The following is a 20,259-nucleotide window of genomic DNA, read 5'->3' on the forward strand; positions in this document are numbered from 1 at the left end:
TTTCCTTTGTCATTATGGGATATTGTGTGTAGATTGAGGGGGGGGGGGGAGACAATTTCATACATTTTAGAACAAGGCTGTAACCTACCAAAATATGGAAAAAGTCTAGGGGTTTGAATACTTTCCGAAGGCACTAAGTGTTTTGTCTTGCCCATTCAACCTCTAAGTAGCACACATATGCAATCCATGTCTCAATTGTCTCCAGGTTTAAAAATAATTATTTAACCGGTCTCCTCCCCTTCATCTACACTGATTTGAAGTGGATTTAGGTGACATCAATAAGGGATCATAGCTTTTACCTGATCAGTCATAGAAAGAACACTGTCTTTTGAACACTCGGTGTATTGGGGATGCATTTTGTTTGGAACTTTCTGGATGATTTGGATGTTGTATTACTGCATTGTAGAGGGGCTAGAAACAGAAGCATTTCACTGCAACTGCTGTAACATCAGCTAATCTGTGTACGCAACCAATAAACTTAGATTTGATTTGTTACATACAGTACATCTGTTGTATATAGTATATCTTGTCTATCATTTGTTTTAAACTTTTTTACTTAAGTCAAGTTATAATCATAGAAGTACATTCAAGTACGTGTATATATTTTTCATGTTTCTATTTCAGACATTTTCATTATTTAGCTCTCAATCTGTAGAAATATGTACATGTAAAATCTATAGGTTTACCAAAAGTTTAAGTGATCATCAATTAAGAGCAGTCAGATTAAGTAATGGTGAAATGTCTTAACAAAAGAGAGAATCATATCAAAAGTAATAAGAGCATTGCATTGTGAAAGGCAATTAATTTATATTAACATGTATTGCAATGTCAAACATGTATTTCTAGATAACACTGATTAGGTTTGGTGAAATAAGTTACTGATTTAGTGTAATGTCCTTAGTCAATTTATACTGTCCTTAGTTTCAAAACAATTGCCTTTTTGATAATCTGTTTTGATCTTTGTACTAAGAGTTTTGACAATGTACCACATACTTGTGAAAATTGCACCAACGCTATAAAAAATAACGGTATTGTGAAATCGCTCCTATGCAAATGTAAGGAGTGCATCTTTATAGGTCAGCTGTTCCATATGAATATATTCATCTTCGACCAATTACTGACTTTATCTATGATGCACAAAGTCACAGCAAATTACACCAGAAGAGGGGAGTAGGCCTTGTATTTTCTTAAACAGAAATGTCTAGAATGGTTATGCATTGTATTTATATTTTCTTATTTAATTATAGGGCTATTGTACGGAATAACTGCAATTGCAGCCATTACTCTTATCATTGGACTTAGTTACACAATGATAATTGTGATAGTGGACTATCTTTTTAAACAGGCTAACCATTTAAAGACGAATAAAACCGTATCTTTGCAAGCATCCACACGCGTAAAGTACTTTATCCCCGCTCAAGACGAGCATGACATAATTGCTTATTTATGGTACCTTATGAGGTAGGCTAATATTCAACGTTGGCTGGCGAAAAAAAAACACAGACCAAATATGTTTTGGTTTCTTCCCACGGAGTGATTTTTAGGGCGTTATTTGAACGGGAGTAACCCCGACTTTCACCGAAAATAACCCGGGCACTGCAGCATCAGCACCAGACAGATGCGCAGGTGCGGTCTTTAAAGAGACCGCGCGCGGATAAATTCACATCGGTGGGTGCATTCGATAGCCTACAACCTACGTTTGTATTGCTTACATCACTAAGATGAAATAAACAAACAATGGATTGGTGTATCGACTTTTCAATCGGATTTTTTTGTAGCTATGGACAACACACAGGCATAGGCTACGACGTGGTCGTCAATGCATATAGGCTATGTGCCAAATCATTCCAAATTGTTATGTCCAATAAGGAATAGTAAAATAGTGCGATAAATGTTTTTAATTGCACAAATATTCAAGTATTATTATGCTGTGTTATATGTTAATCGCATTTCTAAACTACTGTTGGCACCCCATAATACAACTTTGTGTGGGGTCTATCAAAGCTTTTTGATTTCATTCAGGTGAAAACCCATAAGCCCGATCCATATGTGTCCTACACATAAAACACAATAATCACATCATCATGGCTCTTTAAAGCATTCAGCCTGGGCTTCCTGTGGACAATCTCCTCGCAAAACCTGCCAGTAACGCCCTGAAACACAGACCGACGGGCGTGCCAGAGAGGCACTGACCGGCAAGATAACGGTACTGCGTGCTTTTGAGCAACTGCAGCAAGGCAGAAGAGGACGTGGAGACTAGACGGAGGAAAGAAAATATAATCAACACCGCGGCAAGGACGTTTGTGAGATAGGTATTCTGGATATGGGAATTAAATAAGTAAAACACATCTGATTTAGCCTATAACCTGTCAGAAATCGAACGCACTCCTGATTGATTGACGAAAGATGCAGCATTTGTTGAATTATTAATCTCTGACAATTATCATACCACACTTGTTCCGGCCAGAAGGGGGATTTGATAATTTCGACAATAATTGCGGTAGATATTGTGTGCAGGACGTTATGTAGCCTAGCAAGCACCGAGTGATCTTTTTTTGGGGGGGAAAACATCGTTTCCTCATCCTTCTCCATCGCGCCGTAACCGAACCGAACATTCATGGAGCCTGGAACACAGTGACGATCTTTGCCTGGCACGGGACTGACTCGTTGGGCACCATCTCTTGTTGCTGGGTCTGCTGTTTCATTGTAAAGGGATGAACTGAGCAGTGCTCTTCATAAATGGGAACGGAGTGCTCTATTGTTGGTCAAGTCAACACTCAAGAAAAAGTATGTTGGATTAATTAATGCATCATTTGTAAATGTGAATAATTTAAAATTAGCTGTTTATATTTGTGTGTATTGTGTTTATGCTTGCGTGTAGGCCTGGGTGCGTTCGTGGAATAGCAATCTATTTCAGATAATGCATGTATTAGTGATGTAATGCATGGAACAGCATGGGATAACCTCTCTTCTTTCACTCCATCCACCCTCCTGCCAAACACCTCAGGATTGTACAGTATGTTCATATTAGCCCATGTACAGCACAACCATATTTAGGTTTAGCCTTTTGTTCTTGTGGAGAGGTAGAGAGCTCAAAGAACACATATTCAATAGATGGTTTAATGTTTACATCATCATGGGGAACATAGTAACAGGTGCCTCTGAAAGAGAGAACCTGTGCCACTTCTCTAGGCTACTACCAAGTAATTACTCATTAGGACAGACACGCACTGGATTCCTTACTGCCAGCAATGTATCAGCTAAGGCTACAGACGAAAGACATTAACCATATGTCTTTAGATGTGACACCTTATTACCTCCCAATTCCATCACGTGGCCAGGCGGCAGGGCAATGCATGAGAGAGGTAAGAACAGGGCAGCCTTGATCTCACAGAGAGAGACCCCATTATGGTCTGCCAGGCTCCTTTTATAGTGCACTACTTGGGAAAGGGTGCCATTTGGGATACACAGGTTCTGTTGGGATGAACCCGTTATGGTTCGTTGGGGTTCTGCAGAGCATAATGTGATAATAGGGTTCTAATAAAAAAAGTTGTACACTATATAGGAAGCGTGGATACAAATTGTTTTGTAAAAATGCTGGGTCCATTGGTTTGTCAGGGATCTGTATAGGTCTTAAAGCAGTGTGCTAGTGGTCGGTCGGCTTCTAGGGCATGAAGCAGTGTTCTAATGGTCGGTCGAGTTCTAGGGCTTAAAGTAGTGTTCTGTCGGTTGGGTTCTAGTGCTTAAAGCAGCGTGTTAATGGTCAGTCGGGTTCTAGGGCTTAAAGCAGTGTTCTAATGGTCGGTCGAGTTCTAGGGCTTAAAGCAGTGTTCTAATGGTCGGTCGAGTTCTAGGGCTTAAAGCAGTGTGCTAGTGGTCGGACGGGTTATAGTGCTTAAACCAGTGTGCTAATTGAAGTTCACTAATGGAATGTCAATCAATAGAGGCCATGGTCATTTCGTTTTCTCCCTTTCCTCAATCTAGGATGTAAGGTTTGAGCCATGCTAAACAGAATTGATACTTTACAGTAGGCCTATAAGAGCACCACACAATGCAGATTGGAGTTTTCTTTATTACATCATTTATTACAACTCTACCTTCAGGGAAGAAACTGATGTGATACCGTGTTGACTCCTTGCAGTTTTGCTGTGAGATATGTTAGCTTTAATTAGACTTGGTCTATGTAGCTGATGCTACATTGTATCATTGTACACTGCTGCACTGCTGTGTATCATTTCAACTACAGTTGAAGTCGGATGTTTACATACACTTAGGTTGGAGTCATTAAAACTCGTTTTTCAACCACTCCACAAATTTCTTGTTAACAAACTATAGTTTTGGCAAGTCGGTTAGGACATCCACTTTGTGCATGACACAAGTAATTTTTCCAACAATTGTTTACAGACAGATTATTTCACTTATAATTCACTGTATCACAATTCCAGTGGGTCAGAAGTTTACATACATTACTGTGCCTTTAAACAGCTTGGAAAATTCCAGAAAAAGATGTCATGGCTTTAGAAGCTTATGATAGGCTAATTGACATAATGTGAGTCAATTGAGGGTGTACCTGTGGATGTATTTCAAGGTCTACCTTCAAACTCAGTGCCTCTTTGCTTGACATCATGGGAAAATCAAAAGAAATCAGCAAAGACCACAGAAAAAACATTGTAGACCTCCACAAGTCTGGTTCATTCTTGGGAGCAATTTCCAAACACCTGAAGGTACCACATTCATCTGTACAAACAATAGTACACAAGTATAAACACCATGGTGCGAAAAGTGCAAATCAATTCCAGAACAACAGCAAAGGACCTTGTGAAGATGCTGGAGGAAACAGGTACAAAAGTATCTACAGACTTCAACTGTATGTAGCAGCTTAGGCCTATGCAACTTCCTATTGACTAGATACAAAATAACACACTTCAAACTACCTCTAATATCTTGTCAAGTATATGTCCATTGCTTGTAATTGTGCTTTCTCCCACTGCAACTTATTATAAAGCTCTTTGTGGATAAATCAAGCTGTCTGAAGCTAGGCAGTCATAAGGGACTGCAGCCAGCCACACCTACAGTATACTCTGATGACTCACTGACTGGGCCTTTACATATTGTAACAGGACTAGGTGTTGAGCAAATAAATTGCTGCATTTCTACCTCCTAACCCATTGAGACAGAAACCTGAACCTGCAGAAAGACAGTATTTTACAGGTAAAGCCCCATGTCTATATTTGGAAAGTATTCAGACTCCTTGACTTTTTCCAACTTTTGTTATGTTACAGCCTTATTCTAAAATTAATAAAATATTTTTTACCCCTCATCAATCAACATACAATACCCCATAATGACAAAGCGAAAATGGATATTTGGATTTTTTTTGCAAATTTATTAAAAATAAAAACCTTATTTACATAACTATTCAGACACTTTGCTATGAGACTCGAAATTGAGTTCAGGTGCATCCTGTTTCTTTTGATCATCTTTGACATGTTTCTACAACGTGATTGGAGTCCACCTGTGGTAAATTCAATTGATTGGACATGATTTGGAAAGGCTGTCGATATAAGGTCCCACAGTTGACAGTGCACATCAGAGCTAAAACCGAGCCATGAATTCAAAAGAATTGCCCATAGCTCTCCAACACATTATTGTGTCGAGGCCCAGATCTGGGGAAGGGTACCAAAACATTTCTGCAGCATTGAACGTCCCCAAGAACACAGTGGCCTCCATCATTCTTAAATGGAAGAAGTTTGGAACCACCAATACTCTTCCTAGAACTGGCTGCCTGGCCGAACTGAGCAATCGTTGAAGAAGGGCCTAGGTCAGGGAGTTGACCAAGAACCCAATGGTCACTCTGACAGAACTCCAGAGCTCCTCTGTGGAGATGGGAGAAACTTCCCGAAGGACAACCATCTCTGCAGCACTCCACCAATCAGACCTTTATGGTAGAGTGACCAGATGGAAGCCACTCCTCAGTAAAAGGCACATGACAGCCGGCTTGGAGTTTGCCAAAAGGCACCAAAAGGACTGTCGGACCATGAGAAACAAGATTCTCTGGTTTGATGAAACCAAGATTGAACTCTTTGGCCTGAATGTCAAGCGTCACATCTGGAGGAAACCTGGCACCATCCCTACAGTGAAGCATGGTGGTGGCAGCATCATGTTGTGGGGATTTTTTTCAACGGCAGGGATTGGGAGTCTAGTCAGGATCGAGTGAAAGATGAACGGAGCAAAGTACAGAGAGATGCTTTATGAAAACCTTCACCAGAGAGCTCAGGACCTCAGACTGGGGTGAAGGTTCACCTTCCAACAGGACAACAATCCTAAGCACACGGCCAAGGCAACGCAGGAGTGGCTTTGGGACAAGTCTCAATGTCCTTGAGTGGCCAAGCTCAAGCCTGGACTTGAACTCGATCGAACATCTCTGGAGAGACTTGAAAATAGCTGTGCAGTGACGCTCCCCATCCAACCTGACAGATTTTGAGAGGATCTGCAGAGAAGAATGGGAGAAACTCCCCCAAATACAAGCTTGTAGCGTCATACCCAAGAAGACACAAGGCTGTAATCGCTGCCAAAGGGGCTTCAAAAAAGTACTAAGTAAAGGGTCTGAATGCTTATGTAAATGTGATATTTACATTTTTATTAGTAATACAGTTTAAACATTTCAAAAAGCCTGTTTTTGAGTCATCATTATGGGGTATTGTGTGTAGATTGATGAGGGGGGAAAAAACGATTTAATCAATTTTAGAATAAGCCTGTAACATAAATTGTGGAAACAGTCAAGGGGTCTGAGTACTTTCCGAATGCACTGTAGTGTACTGTATATTATGACTGCCTAGCTATGAGCTTCAGACAGCTTGAGTAGAACGTTCAGTCGGGAGTCAGTCTTCCAAATAAACATTAACAAAAATATTGTGACAATGTGCAACCCATAAATAGTGTTGGTGTTGCTCTGCCTGCCTGCCTTTCATGCTGTAGTAGGGAAACCAAGTCCCCCCTAGAATAATTCATAGGAGCTAGAATCAATAGAGCATGTTTGATATGCGAGTTGCAAAACAAGGGAAGCAGAACAAAACAGACAGGTGTCGTGTTCCAACCAACCTTCGATAGGAAGGACTCATATTTTGTACCCCAGAAAAGTTTTATTTTTGTGGTGTGGTAAGCGTAGGTGTACAGGTAGTATAAAGTGTGTGTGTGAAAGCTAATGTGAAATATTGGTGTATTTCCTCTTAATTGGCGTGTGTGGTGCTACGTGTCTCCTCCACGTTGCCCAGGCCAGAGTGAGTGGGGAGTCAGGATTCGAGCAGTGAGGGAGGGGGGATACTCCATGTAGGCCAGGAGGTTTCTCGTGAATTAGCCATTTCAGCACTATAAGGCTCTGCTCGTCTGTAACCAAATCCTCCACTCCTCGTACCGTCCGGGAATAAGATCCCCCACATCCAGCCTGTCTATGCTGTAGACCTAATAAAACCTCTTACAATGTTATACAACTAGACCAAATCTGTGTCCCAAATGGACCCCTATTCCCTATAGGCCTCTGCTAAAAAGTAGTGCACTATATAGGGAATAGGGTGTGATTTGGGATGTCTATAGCCCTAATCACATTAGCACCGCCAAAACCGTCGGACCTCTAAGAGCTTGTCTAGCATGTCTGCAATCACTACAACACTGTTTCCACTGTCTCATCATCGCTGTTCACAGCTTTATATAGAGCAACACCATCCCTACATTACAAACTGATTGTCCAGGTCATGTCCTTATGGAGTAGGCCTGGCAGAGTTTGTTCTTGACAGTCAATCAATGTCAGTTTGTCACGTCATCATTCACTCAATTGCTTGATAATCTATCACTTTTATTACATTTCAATACTCAAACCTCCAAGCCCATGGCAGAGAATTGGGTTTATTTATATCCCATGGTATGATAACATAACATGGATCTATTCTGCCCCATTTGCTTTGGGATTTAACAGAATATCCAGCAAACCAAAATTCTTTCTGTGAAAGTTCACAGAACATTTGGTAGGTCGCAGCAAATGTTCTCATAACACATATACTGTCCTGTCATGCTTATGACTATCGAATATTTGTATAGAACATTTGTCTGGTGTTGCAAGAACTTTCCTAGAACCCATTTAATCTGTTCTTTAAAGGTTACCAGAATGTTTCATTAGGTTGTTGGAACAGTCTGGTGAGAACATTTGTGGGGATATCCTTAAAGGCATGTTCCCAAAACACAAATACTGTCCAGTTGTGTGGATGATTCTACATTGTTTCTTCTATAGTGTAAAAAATAGTCACCTGATGTTGCAAGAACATTCCTAGAACACATTTCTTCTGTCTTTTGTGTTTTCGGAACATATATTTTGGGATCTCCATTCTGGGAATGTTCTTGCAACAAGAGGTGAATGTTTTATACAAATGTTGTATAATCATCAGCATGACTGGATAGTTTTTGGTTTAAGAGAACATTTTCCACAACCTCACAAATGTTCTGGGAACTTTCACAGAACCAATTTTGGTTTGCTGAGAAAACATGACTGTTATTATATTTTCTGGAAACCTAATAGCTTTTGGGGAATGTTCTGTGGTGGTTGTTACAGATGTTGTGCACAACATTTTAGTGAATGTTAGGAGAATATTCCAAGGATATTTCCTAATGTTAGATAAAACTCTAACTAGAACTTAATGGGAATTTTAGGCAATGTTCTAGGAATGTTCCCAGTTTGCTGGGTAACCTACTTGTAGAATCTCATCTCATATACACACTCATCACAATAATAACATGTGTAATAATTACATGATATCTGTAGTATTAAAGTAACTGACAGTTTCCCCCCATTTTTTCCAGTCTGTTAGTATGGCTGAGAGGACGTTAGAGACGTCTGTCTCTGTCAGCATCCCCATGGAGGAGACCAAACTCCCTGGGGGTGTGGGTGTGCCCACGGAGGCCCCGCTGCTCACCCACCTAAAGAAAGTGGAGAACCACATTACGGAGGCCCAGCGGTTCTCCCACCTGCCTCGGCGCTCTGCTGTGGACATAGAGTTCACTGAGCTGTCGTACACCATCAGAGAGGGCCCCTGCTGGAGGAGGAGAGGTACTGCAGCCCACACACCACCCAGACATTATGCACCACCCCTACACCACACATACTAAAGATAGTTAGGTAGCTGAGCTATACATCCACCCATACACCACCCCTACAAAAACAATACAACAGGGTCATATTTGTTAGGGTGCACTGTAGCAAAATGTCTTCCAGACTCTTATTGGACAAGTTCAGATAGTCCCTCCCTGTTTCAGTCAGTTTTCTTTCATTTGATCCCTAATGAACATGACCCTGATAACATCACAGAGCATGATGGCCAAGTAATGAGAATCTTTATTTGGTGATGGCTGTATATATCATATAGATTAATTTATGTATCTACAGTTGAAGTCTAAAGTCTAAAAGTCTAAAGATTACATACACTTTACATACAGCTTAATACATTTAAACTCAGTTTTTCACAATTCCTGACATTTAATCCTAGTGAAAAATCAATTTTATGTCAGTTAGGATCACCACTTTATTTTAAGAATGTGAGAATAATAGTAGAGAGAATTTTTTATTTCAGCGGGTTCCCAGTGGGTCAAAAGTTTACATACACTCAATTAGTATTTGGTAGCATTACCTTTAAATTGTTTAATGTGGGTCAAACGTTTTGGTGTAGCCTTCCACAAGCTTCCCACAATAAGTTGGGTGAATTTTGGCTCATTCTTCCTGACAGAGCTGGTGTAATTGTGTCAGGTTTGTAGACCTCCTTGCTCGCACACGCCTTTTCAGTTCTGCCCACAAATGTTCTTTGGGATTGAGGTCAGGTCTTTGTGATGGCCACTCCAATACCTTGACTTTGTTGTCCTTAAGCCATTTTGCCACAACTTTGGAAGTATGCTTGGGGTCATTGTCCATCTGGAAGACCCATTTGCAACCAAGCTTTAACTTCCTGACTCTTGAGATGTTGCTTCAATATATCCACAGAATTTTCCTGCCTCATGATACCATCTATTTTGTGAAGTGCACCAGCCCCTCCTGCAGCAAAGCACCCCCACAACATGATGCTTCCACCCCCATGCTTCACGGTTGGGATGGTGTTCTTCGGCTTGCAAGCCTACTCCTTTTCCCCCCAAACATAACGATGGTCATTATGGCCAAACAGGTCTATTTTTGTTTCATCAGACCAGAGGACATTTCTCCAAAAAGTACGATCTTTGTTCCCATGTGCAGTTGCAAACCTTAGTCTGGCTTTTTTATGGCAGTTTTGGAGCAGTGGCTTCTTTCTTGCTGAGCGGCCTTTCAGGTTATGTGGATATAGGACTCGTTTTTACTGTGGATATAGATACCTTTGTACCTGTTTCCTCCAGCATCTTCACAAGGTCCTTAGCTGTTGTTCTGGGATTGATTTTCACTTTTCACAACAAAGTACGTTCATCTCTAGGGACAGAACGTGTCTCCTTCCTGAGCGGTATGACGGCTGCGTGGTCCCGTGGTGTTTATACTTGCGTACTGTTTGTACAGATGAACGTGGTACCTTCAGGCGTTTGGAAATTACTCCCAAGGATGAACCAGACTTGTGGAGGTCTACAATTATTTTCTGTGGTCTTTGCTGATTTCTTTTGATTTCCCCATTATGTCAAGCAAAGAGGCACTGAGTTTGAAGGTAGGCCTTGAAATGCATCCACAGATACACATTCAATTGACTGAAATTCTGTCAATTAGAATATCAGAAGCTTCTAAAGCCATGACATCATTTTCTGGAATTTTCCAAGCTGTTTAAAGGCAGAGTCAACTTAGTGTATGTAAACTTCTAACCCTCTGGAATTGTGATACAGTGAATTATAAGACCTTACCATACCTATCTTGGTAGATGCTCTTACTCCTTGAACTCTTCTTATTCTCTCTGTGTGTCTGGAGTATCCAGCTCGAAGGACCAATGATCTGTATGCAATACACACACACACACACACACACACACACACACACACACACACACACACACACACACACACACACACACACACACACACACACACACACACACACACACACACACACACACACACACACACACACACACACACACACACACACACATGCGCGCGTCTGTCCTACCAGGCTCTATGGCTGCTGTATATTTGTGCTGTGTTCAGCAGAGTTTAGACACAATAAATAATTTACACTAGCAGCCTGCCCTCCAACCCATCTCACAATGTACTATACACCCAGGTTATGGGCTACACCAGGCAGACAGACAGGCCCAATATACGATTGATCTGCTCATGAAATATTAATGGCATTTAAACCCACCAGCCTGATTAATGAGCAACTTCGGAGCCTTGGAGTCTCCAGAATGACACAAAATGGTTCTGGTTGGCCATACCTCTCTGTCAGGACAACGTCCTCCTTAGACCAAACCTCTACACCATGTCTTTGTGTCCTCTACAGGTTTTTCATTTATAGGCTACATGGTGCATAATAATACAGTATGTCTGATTTTGTCATACATCCTATCTTTCTACTGTTGTTTATCTCATGTTCTATTGATGTCCATTATGGGTGTTGGGTAGATGTGTATTCCACTGTGTTTGTAGAGGGGCTCTGTGCATTCCATTCGTAGATAACACAACCACAATCATTGAACATGAAGCAAGGTGTTGCAGTAAGTCAGATCCACATTCCATCACTGCTGCTGTTGGTCTTATGTTATTGATGTCCATTAGGGACAGTGTGGTGGAAGTGGTCCAGTACCTTCATGTCTAGTAGTAATGATAGTAGAGACAACAGGGGCAGACAGTAATGGAATCACATGGTCAGACTGGGAGACAGTGTGTGTATGCCTGTGTGTGCGTACGTATGTATAGAGCCTGCATGTGCACATTCGAATGTGCATGTGTGCGTATATGCGCCTGTGTGTCTGGGTCCAAATGGGAAATGGGGTAGAGAGAGAGAGATTCCTGACTGAAGGCTGGTCTGATCGATAACTAACCCCTTTGTTCATGCATTGAATTGAAACGTTGTTACATCAGCATTCTCCATTCAATCAGTGGTTTTTACCCACTGTTTTGTTGTTCAACTCTGCATGTAGCTAACCTCTCATAGCCTTTCCCTGTTATCCATATACACATGTAAATGTATGTCTGTGGTCTGTGCCCTTATTTATATGTGTAGCTACATGTATTGTAGCCTATCCCAGTATTGTATGAAGAAGTGGTGTCTGTCTCCCATAGAGGCTGCATAGGTTATTCAGTTCATTGAGAGACTATTTACTCCTTCAGTAACATAGATATGCATAGATATAGTTATGCATAGGTGGATGCCTAAGATAAGATAATGACTGTGTTGTCCCAGTGGGGAAATACAGGAGGGTGTGCATACATAATCAAAACACAATCAAGCATAGACAAGGATATATACAGGCAATACATACAGGTTGAAAAAGTGCAGTTCATGAGCGATCAATGATTCATCTGTAAATGTTTTACACTATACACATCAGTACATGCCATCAACTACAAAAGCAACTGAAAGCCAGCCAACTGGTTCTACTAGTGGTTTTTAATATAGGATTGTACAGTATTGTATGGAGAAGCTGAGTCTCTCATATAAAAGCTGAATACTGTACATTATTCAGTTCACACAGAGACTATTTTGAGTCTGACTGACTGAAACCTTCCTGGCATTAGCCCTATTTAACCCTTCACTGCCTCGTATCTCTCTCACAGACTCACTGCATCCCAAGAAGGCTCTACTACCTGTTACTTTTCATTTGGTTCAAATGTCATTATATTCTAATAGGCTTAGTCATTAGACTGAGCAATATTTTTTGTTCTTCCTTTTTGAGCCACCTAAACATTTTTCCTTCATCAAAATGAGCAGAGAGAGAATGAGAATGAGCAATAATGTGATGGTGTGGAGCAGAGCATTGTGCTCCAGGATATGCTTTTGCACCCAATAGTTATTATGAAGATCTCAGCAGAAGGGTGGGGGGAAGGAGGCTGTGGAGAGGGGCCCAGGGAGAGGACCGTAATATCTCAGGAGTCTGTGTGATTCTCAGAGAGAACAACACAACACATTAGGGTGAAGAGGGAGCTGTAATAACAGATGACTTCTGAGATTCAGCTGAGAGAGAACTCATGAAGGTTGAAAAGGAGCCGTAATATCTGAGGATTTTTGTGGCTCACATGAAGTGGAACAGGATGCATAAGGAGAGTCAATCAGTGAGAGCACCATTGCTTTGATTGGTCGGCTCTCGCGTGGAGTCAAGATCCAGAGATGTGAGGGTCAGGTGGGGCATGGCAGCCACCCCTTCTCATTCATTTTTATAGTCGCCATCCCTGTGATGCCCATTTATCCTGGGAGGATGGATGAGGATAAATAAGATTACGGATTACGTAACGTTAGTTCAGGCACGGAGTGTGTGTGTGTGAGTCATTTGAAGCTGAGGAGAGGGGGTGGATGGCGTTCTGAACAGGAGAGCCTAGAATGGGTCCTGTCATGCAGCCCCCCCCCCCCCCGCAGGTGTCTGGAGCTCTTCCTTCTGTTATTTCCTGCTATCTGGTTCACACACGCATACACACACCTGGTCATTTCTACACTCCTCACGTCCCACAACGGCTCTGCTTCATTCACAAGGCCTGTGGAATTTCAGCTTGTACTGGCACTAAATCATCTAGACATATTGAGTATGGTTACATGCACACAATAATACTATTATTTTGGATAGTCAGATTAATATAATAGTTTTGTTTCAAACACTTAAATGCTTTGCAACGAGAACGACTTCCCTAATAATCCTGTTTACAGTATATGGACACATCTGAAATCAGGCTTGCTTGGACTGAAGACTGTGTGATGTACTATGATCTCCTGTGCTGTACCACAGAGAGACTGAAAGTTCCAGACTACCCTGAGCCCATAGCCACATGAGAGCAGTGTAAGGGAGACGGAAGAAGGGTGCGTATGTGCGTCTGTGCCCACGCACGTGTCTGTGTTTGTGCGTGTGTCTGTGTCTCTGTGTCTCGCTGCGTGAATGGGCAAGAGTCTTACCGTATGTGACATAAATAATATGGAGGAAAGTCATCTCACCTCTTTCTATGACACAGCAGACAGTGTGAGGGTGAATAACCACATCAGTATGCGACATCAGCAACACAGGGTTAGACACTCCACCCGCAGCAGTAGGCTAGATCATTAGTATGCGCTACACGCAGAGGAAGAGCTATTTCTCTGACAGGGGGCTGCTCCCCTGTCTGTCTGTGGTGTATCCAATGGATGTAATACACTGCAGGGGAGGGGGAGGAGGGGTGAGGATGGGAATGGCAGCCATGATACATCAGGAGGAATGTGCTGGGGATGAAGAAGGGTGTGTGTGTATGTATGTGGTGAAGGTGACCTGTAATATTGCCAGAGGATTTCAGTCACAGTCAGACTCTAAATAATCTCTGTGAACTGAATAACCTATTCAGCTTCTATATGAGAGACACAGCTTCTCCATACAATACTGGGATACAATACTATACAATACTGTATTAAAAGACAGCAGGCTGGTATTCAGTTGATATTGTAGTTGACAGAGTGTACTCATGTTTACTGTATAGTGTACAGATTAATTGTTGATTATGAACTGCACTTTTTCTACCTGTATGTATTGGCTGTATACAGTGCATTTGGAAAGTATTCAGACCCCTTCACTTTTTCCACATTTTGTTTTGTTACAGCCTTATTCTAAAATGGATTAATGTAACGTTGATGCAGGGAGTCAGGAAGCAGGTGCAGTTAGTGAGTTTAATATTAACGAACATAGAACGATAGAAAACAAGAGAAACATCTGACAGGAAACAACCAATAGTGCCTGATAACTGATAACAAAAGAGTGCTCTATAAAGGTTAAGTAATGAGGGAGTAATGAAGTCCAGGTGTGACTGATGATGAGACGCAGGTGTGCGTAAAGATGGATGGCCAGGACCGGTGGTTAGTAGACCGGCGACGTCGAGAGGGAGAGCAGGAGTAGACGGCGAAGGTGGAATTCTCGGATGATGTTGGGATCTAGAATGTCGTCCACCGGAACTCAGCACCCCTCCCACAACATCGGGAGTCCAGGAGTGATCTGACAGCAGAGGCAGGGCTCCCCTCGATGTCCAAGGGAGGCGGAAGGGTGTCGTGGGGGACGGCATCAGCCAGGACACCAGGAACCACTGGCTTAAGGAGGGAAACATGAAAAGATCCGGTAGTTAGTGGGGAGTTGTAATCTGTAAGTTACCTCGTTGACCCTCCGGAGGACCTTGAAAGGCCCTGGGGACTCGGCCCCGCTTCTTACAGGACAGGCGGAGCGGGAGGTTCCTGGACAACAACCACCTGAGCTACTGCCTGTTCACACCGCTATCATCCAGAAGGCAACGTCAGTACAAGTGCATCAAAGCTGGGACTGAGAAAAAGAGAGACATCTTCTATCTCAAGACAATCAAACTGCTAAACAGCAATCACTAACTCAGAGAGGCTGCTGCCCACATGGAGACCCAATCACTGGGCTCTTTAATAAATGGATCATTAGTCACTTTAAACAATGCCACTCTAAATAATGCCACTTTAATAATGTCTACATATCTTACATTACTCATATCACATGTGCAGTGGGGCAAATAAGTATTTAGTCAGCCACCAATTGTGCATGTTCTCCCACTTAAAAAGATGGGAGAGGCCTGTAATTTTCATCATAGGTACACTTCAACTATGACAGACAAAATGAGAAAAAAAATCCAGAAAATCACATTGTAGGATTTTTTATGAATTTATTTGCAAATTATGGTGGAAAATAAGTATTTGGTCAATAACCAAAGTTTATCTGAATACTTTGTATATACCCTTTGTTGGCAATGACAGAGGTCAAACGTTTTCTGTAAGTCTTCACAAGGTTTTCACACACTGTTGCTGGTATTTTGGCCCATTCCTCCATGCAGATCTCCTCTAGAGCAGTGATGTTTTGGGGCTGTTGCTGGGCAACACGGACTTTCAACTCCCTCCAAAGATTTTCTATGGGGTTGAAAAAAAATGCTCATTTGTCTGTCATAGTTGAAGTGTACCTATGATGAAAATTACAGGCCTCATCTTTTTAAGTGGGAGAATTGCACAATTGGTGGCTGACTAAATACTTTATTGCCCCACTGTATATACTGTATTTTATACCATCTACTGCACCTTGCCTATGCCACTCAACCATCGCTCATCTATATACTTATATGTACATATTCTCATTCACCCCTTTCGATTTGTGTGTATTAGATAGTTGTTGGGAATTGTTAGATATTACTGCACTGTTGGAACTAGAAACACCATCATTTTGCTACACTCGCATTAACATCTGATAACCAATAAATGACCAATAAAATTGTGTTTTATTTGGTGGAGAGCCAGACGCGATCACCAGGATGGAACATGGGAGCCTCACTGTGGTGGTGATCCCTTGCTCTTTCTGATGGAGGACGGCACGCTGTCTCACGTGGGCATTGTTCCATACCTCTTCTGCATGCCATAACCACTCGTCCACCGCAGGAGCTTCGGTCTGGCTCGGAGTCCACGGAGCCAGGGCTGGCTGATAACCCAGAACACACTGGAAGGGAGTCAGCCCGGTGGAGGAATGTTGCAATGAATTCAAATCAAATCAAATGTATTTATTTATACCCTTTGTACATCAGCTGATATCTCAAAGTGCTGTACAGAAACCCAGCCTAAAACCCCAAACAGCAAGCAATGCATGTGTAGAAGCATGGTGGCTAGGCAAAACTCCCTAGAAAGGCCAAAACCTAGGAAGAAACCTAGAGAGGAACCAGGCTATGTGGGGTGGCCAGTCCTCTTCTGGCTGTGCCGGGTGGAGATTATAACAGAACATGGCCAAGATGTTCAAATGTTCATAAATTACTAGCATGGTCAAATAATAATAAGGCAGAACAGTTGAAACTGGAGCAGCAGCACAGCCAGGTGGACTGAGGACAGCAAGGAGTCATCATGTCAGGTAATCCTGAGGCATGATCCTAGGGCTCAGGTCCTCCGAGAGAGAGAAAGAATTAGAGAGAGCACACATAAATTCACACAGGACACCGAATAGGACAGGAGAAGTACTCCAGATATAACAAACTGACCCTAGCCCCCCGACACATAAACTACTGCAGCATAAATACTGGAGGCTGAGACAGGAGGGGTCAGGAAACACTGTGGCCCCATCCGAGGACACCCCCGGACAGGGCCAAACAGGAAGGATATAACCCCACCAACTTTGCCAAAGCACAGCCCCCACACCACTAGAGGGATATCTTCAACCACCAACTTACCATCCTGAGACAAGGCCGAGTATAGCCCACAAAGATCTCCGCCACGGCACAACCCAAGGGGTTGAATTCTGGGCGTATCATTCCAAGGAAGGAATTGGGCCCACTCCTACTGCCGGTCCTGGCAGTGAATCATCAGGAACCTCCCCAGCTCCTGGTTAATCCGCTCCACCTGCCCATTAGATTAAGGCCGGTACCCGGAAGTGAGGCTGACCGTGACCCCCAGCTTCTCCATGAAAGCACTCCATACATGGGATGTGAATTGAGGGCCATGATTGAAGACTATATTCCCCGGAAAGCCATAGTGCTGGAAGACCTGCTGGAACAGTGCCTCGACGACCTAGAGAGTGGTAGGGTGACCAGAGAGAAGGATGAATCGGCATGATTTTGAGAATCTGTCCATAACCACCAAAATGATGGCGAACCCATCAGAGGAGGGGAGATCAGTGACAAAATCAATGGAAAGATGAGACCAGAGAAGGTGAAAGACTTTACCTGCTGAAGCGTGCCAAGGAGATTTAAATTGTGTACACACTGAACATGTGTTGACATGAGTTGACACAGCATCGTCCTGCGCCAAAATGGGCCACCAGTATTTCTTAGAAAGGTAATGAGTGGTGCTGGTGATACCTGGGTGTCCAATGGTGAGGGATATGTGTGCCAAGGTCAGCACCCGATCTCTGACCCCAATGGGGGCGTAAATGCGGAAGGCAGGTGGCAGGAGTGGGTTCCCTCTCCAGAGCCTGTCGGATGTCCACATCTACGTCCCAAAACAAGTGGCCATTGATACGGGAGGACTGATTGATGGGCTGGCAGACACTCACAGGGCCCTCCACCGATGTTGAACCACAGGGTGCGGAAAAGCAGGTCCTCCGGCATCCTGGACTCCATGCGGTAATCCTCCTTTCTGACCAGGAGAGGGTGGGATTATGGAGTTGGATCCACGGAAGGCGAAGGATGACGTTGTGCACAGGTGCGGAGGTGATGAGGAAAGAAAGGCTTTCCTGGTGCTTGGGTCCCATGGTGAGGGTGAGTGAAGCTGTGATGTGCGTAATAGTGTTGGGTCCCAATGGTAGCATGTCCAACGCTTGGACTGGAAATGGAGAGGAGACCTTGTATGAGGTGATGTGCAGGTAGGAGGCAAGGGCCTGGTCAATAAAATTCCCTGCTGCATGGGAATGCGCTAGAGCTGAAGAAACAATAGATGAGGGACAGCCAGCTAGTGAAATCGATACAAAAAAAGGTTTGCCGCAAAGTGATGGAGTACTCATGCCTAACCCAGGAAACGGATAATCACAGGGCCGTCCCTCTGCTCTCGTGGATTCCGGGTTGAGACATACCGGACACCGTTGAAGCTGGTTCCCCTCCTGGCCAGAATAAGGACATAGCCCTAACTGTCTCTGACGGCGTTGCTCAGCCGCAGGGAGGCGTGTGGCCCCTACCTACATGGGTTCAGGCTCTGACTCCGAACGGTCCACGAAGGAGGGAGAGAGGCGATGGGGGTGCCAACGCTCGCGAAGAAGGTTAGTTTGTCATCTTAGCCCGCCAACTCCGTCTGGACCTCTTCATGCAATCCTCTTCTCAATTGGGTGCAGAGCGCTGGCTCATTCCATGCGCTGCATGCTGCCACTGTCCGAAAGGTGAGTACGTACTGCGCTGTGGTCATCCTGTTGTAGTTAGCGTAGGCGCTGCCCCTCCTCTCTGCCTCTCTGGAGACCACCAGTGGGAAATGCAATTGATTGAACATGATTTGGAAAGGCACACACCTCTCTATATAAGGTCCCACAGTTGACAGTGCATGTCAAAGCAAAAACCAAGCCATGAGGTCGAGACAGAATTGTGTCGAGGCACAGATCTGGGGAAGGGTACCAAAACATTTCTGCAGCATTGAAGGTTCCCAAGAACACAGTGGCCTCCATCATTCTTAAACGGAAGAAGTTTGGAACCACCAAGACTCTTCCTAAAGCTTGCCGCCCAGCCAAACTGAGCAATCGGGGGAGAAGGGCCTTGGTCAGGGAGGAGGCCAAGAACCCGATGGTTACTCTGACAGAGTTTCAGAGTTCATCTGTAGAGATGGGAGAAGCTTCCCGAAGGACAACCATCTCTGTAGCAATCAGGCCTTTATTGTATAGTGGTCAGACAGAAGCCACTCCTCAGTAAAAGGCACATGACAGCCCGCTTGGAGTTTGACAAAAGGAACCGAAAGGGCTGTCAGACCATGAGATACAAGATTATCTGGTCTGATGAAACCTAGATTGAACTCTTTGGCCTGAATGCCAAGCATTACGTCTGGAGAAAACCAGGCACCGCTCATCACCTAGCCAATACCATCCCTACGGGGAAGCATGGTGGTGGCAGCATCATGCTGTGAGGATTATTTTCAGCGGCAGATACTTGGAGACTTGTCAAGTTCAAGGGAAAGATGAACGGAGCAAAGTAAAGAGAGAGTTCCTGGATGAAAACCTGCTCCAGATCGCTCAGGACCTCAGACTGGGGCGATTGTTCACCTTCCAACAGGACAACTTGAGAGAGAGAGGCAGGGTAGAGAAAGGGGCAGGATAGAGATAAAGGAGAGAGAGACAGAGGCAGAAGATAGACAGGCAAAAGAGCGTTCAGTAAAGATCACTGGGACTCAGACTCACTCTGTTTATTTGGCTGTCTATCTTCTGGTGAGGAGGGGGTCAGCCGGGGAGCAATGACTTGATAGGGCATTGTTAGCACTCAGTTGGTGTCATGATAAGTGAATGTATCGTATCGCGTTGCCAGACATATTGTATTCTTACATTAGCGGCTGGAGACGAGTCCAGTGGATGTATTGAGTTGCACCACCCACCGAACCATTTTGCCCTCAGAACAGCCTCAATTGGTTGGGGCCATGGACTCTACAAGGTGTCGAAA

At 43.5% G+C, this 20,259-nt stretch overlaps 1 protein-coding gene across 2 annotated transcripts in view; it reads left to right on the forward strand.

Moving 5' to 3' along the window:
* The first annotated feature begins 2,191 nt into the window (after positions 1–2,191).
* abcg4a (ATP-binding cassette, sub-family G (WHITE), member 4a) overlaps positions 2,192–20,259 on the forward strand; it is a 41,304-nt gene continuing 23,236 nt past the window's right edge. The window contains exons 1-2 of one of the 2 annotated variants that reach the window (XM_064980768.1): positions 2,192–2,787; positions 8,851–9,097. In XM_064980768.1, coding sequence (XP_064836840.1) covers positions 2,740–2,787; positions 8,851–9,097 — 295 coding nt within the window. In that variant the 5' untranslated portion in view covers positions 2,192–2,739. The remainder of the gene's footprint in view (positions 2,788–8,850; positions 9,098–20,259) is intronic. The other variant, XM_064980769.1, reaches the window with a different exon arrangement.

This window comes from Oncorhynchus masou, chromosome 12 (assembly GCF_036934945.1).
Source record: "Oncorhynchus masou masou isolate Uvic2021 chromosome 12, UVic_Omas_1.1, whole genome shotgun sequence".
Classification (NCBI taxonomy): Eukaryota; Metazoa; Chordata; class Actinopteri; order Salmoniformes; family Salmonidae; genus Oncorhynchus; species Oncorhynchus masou.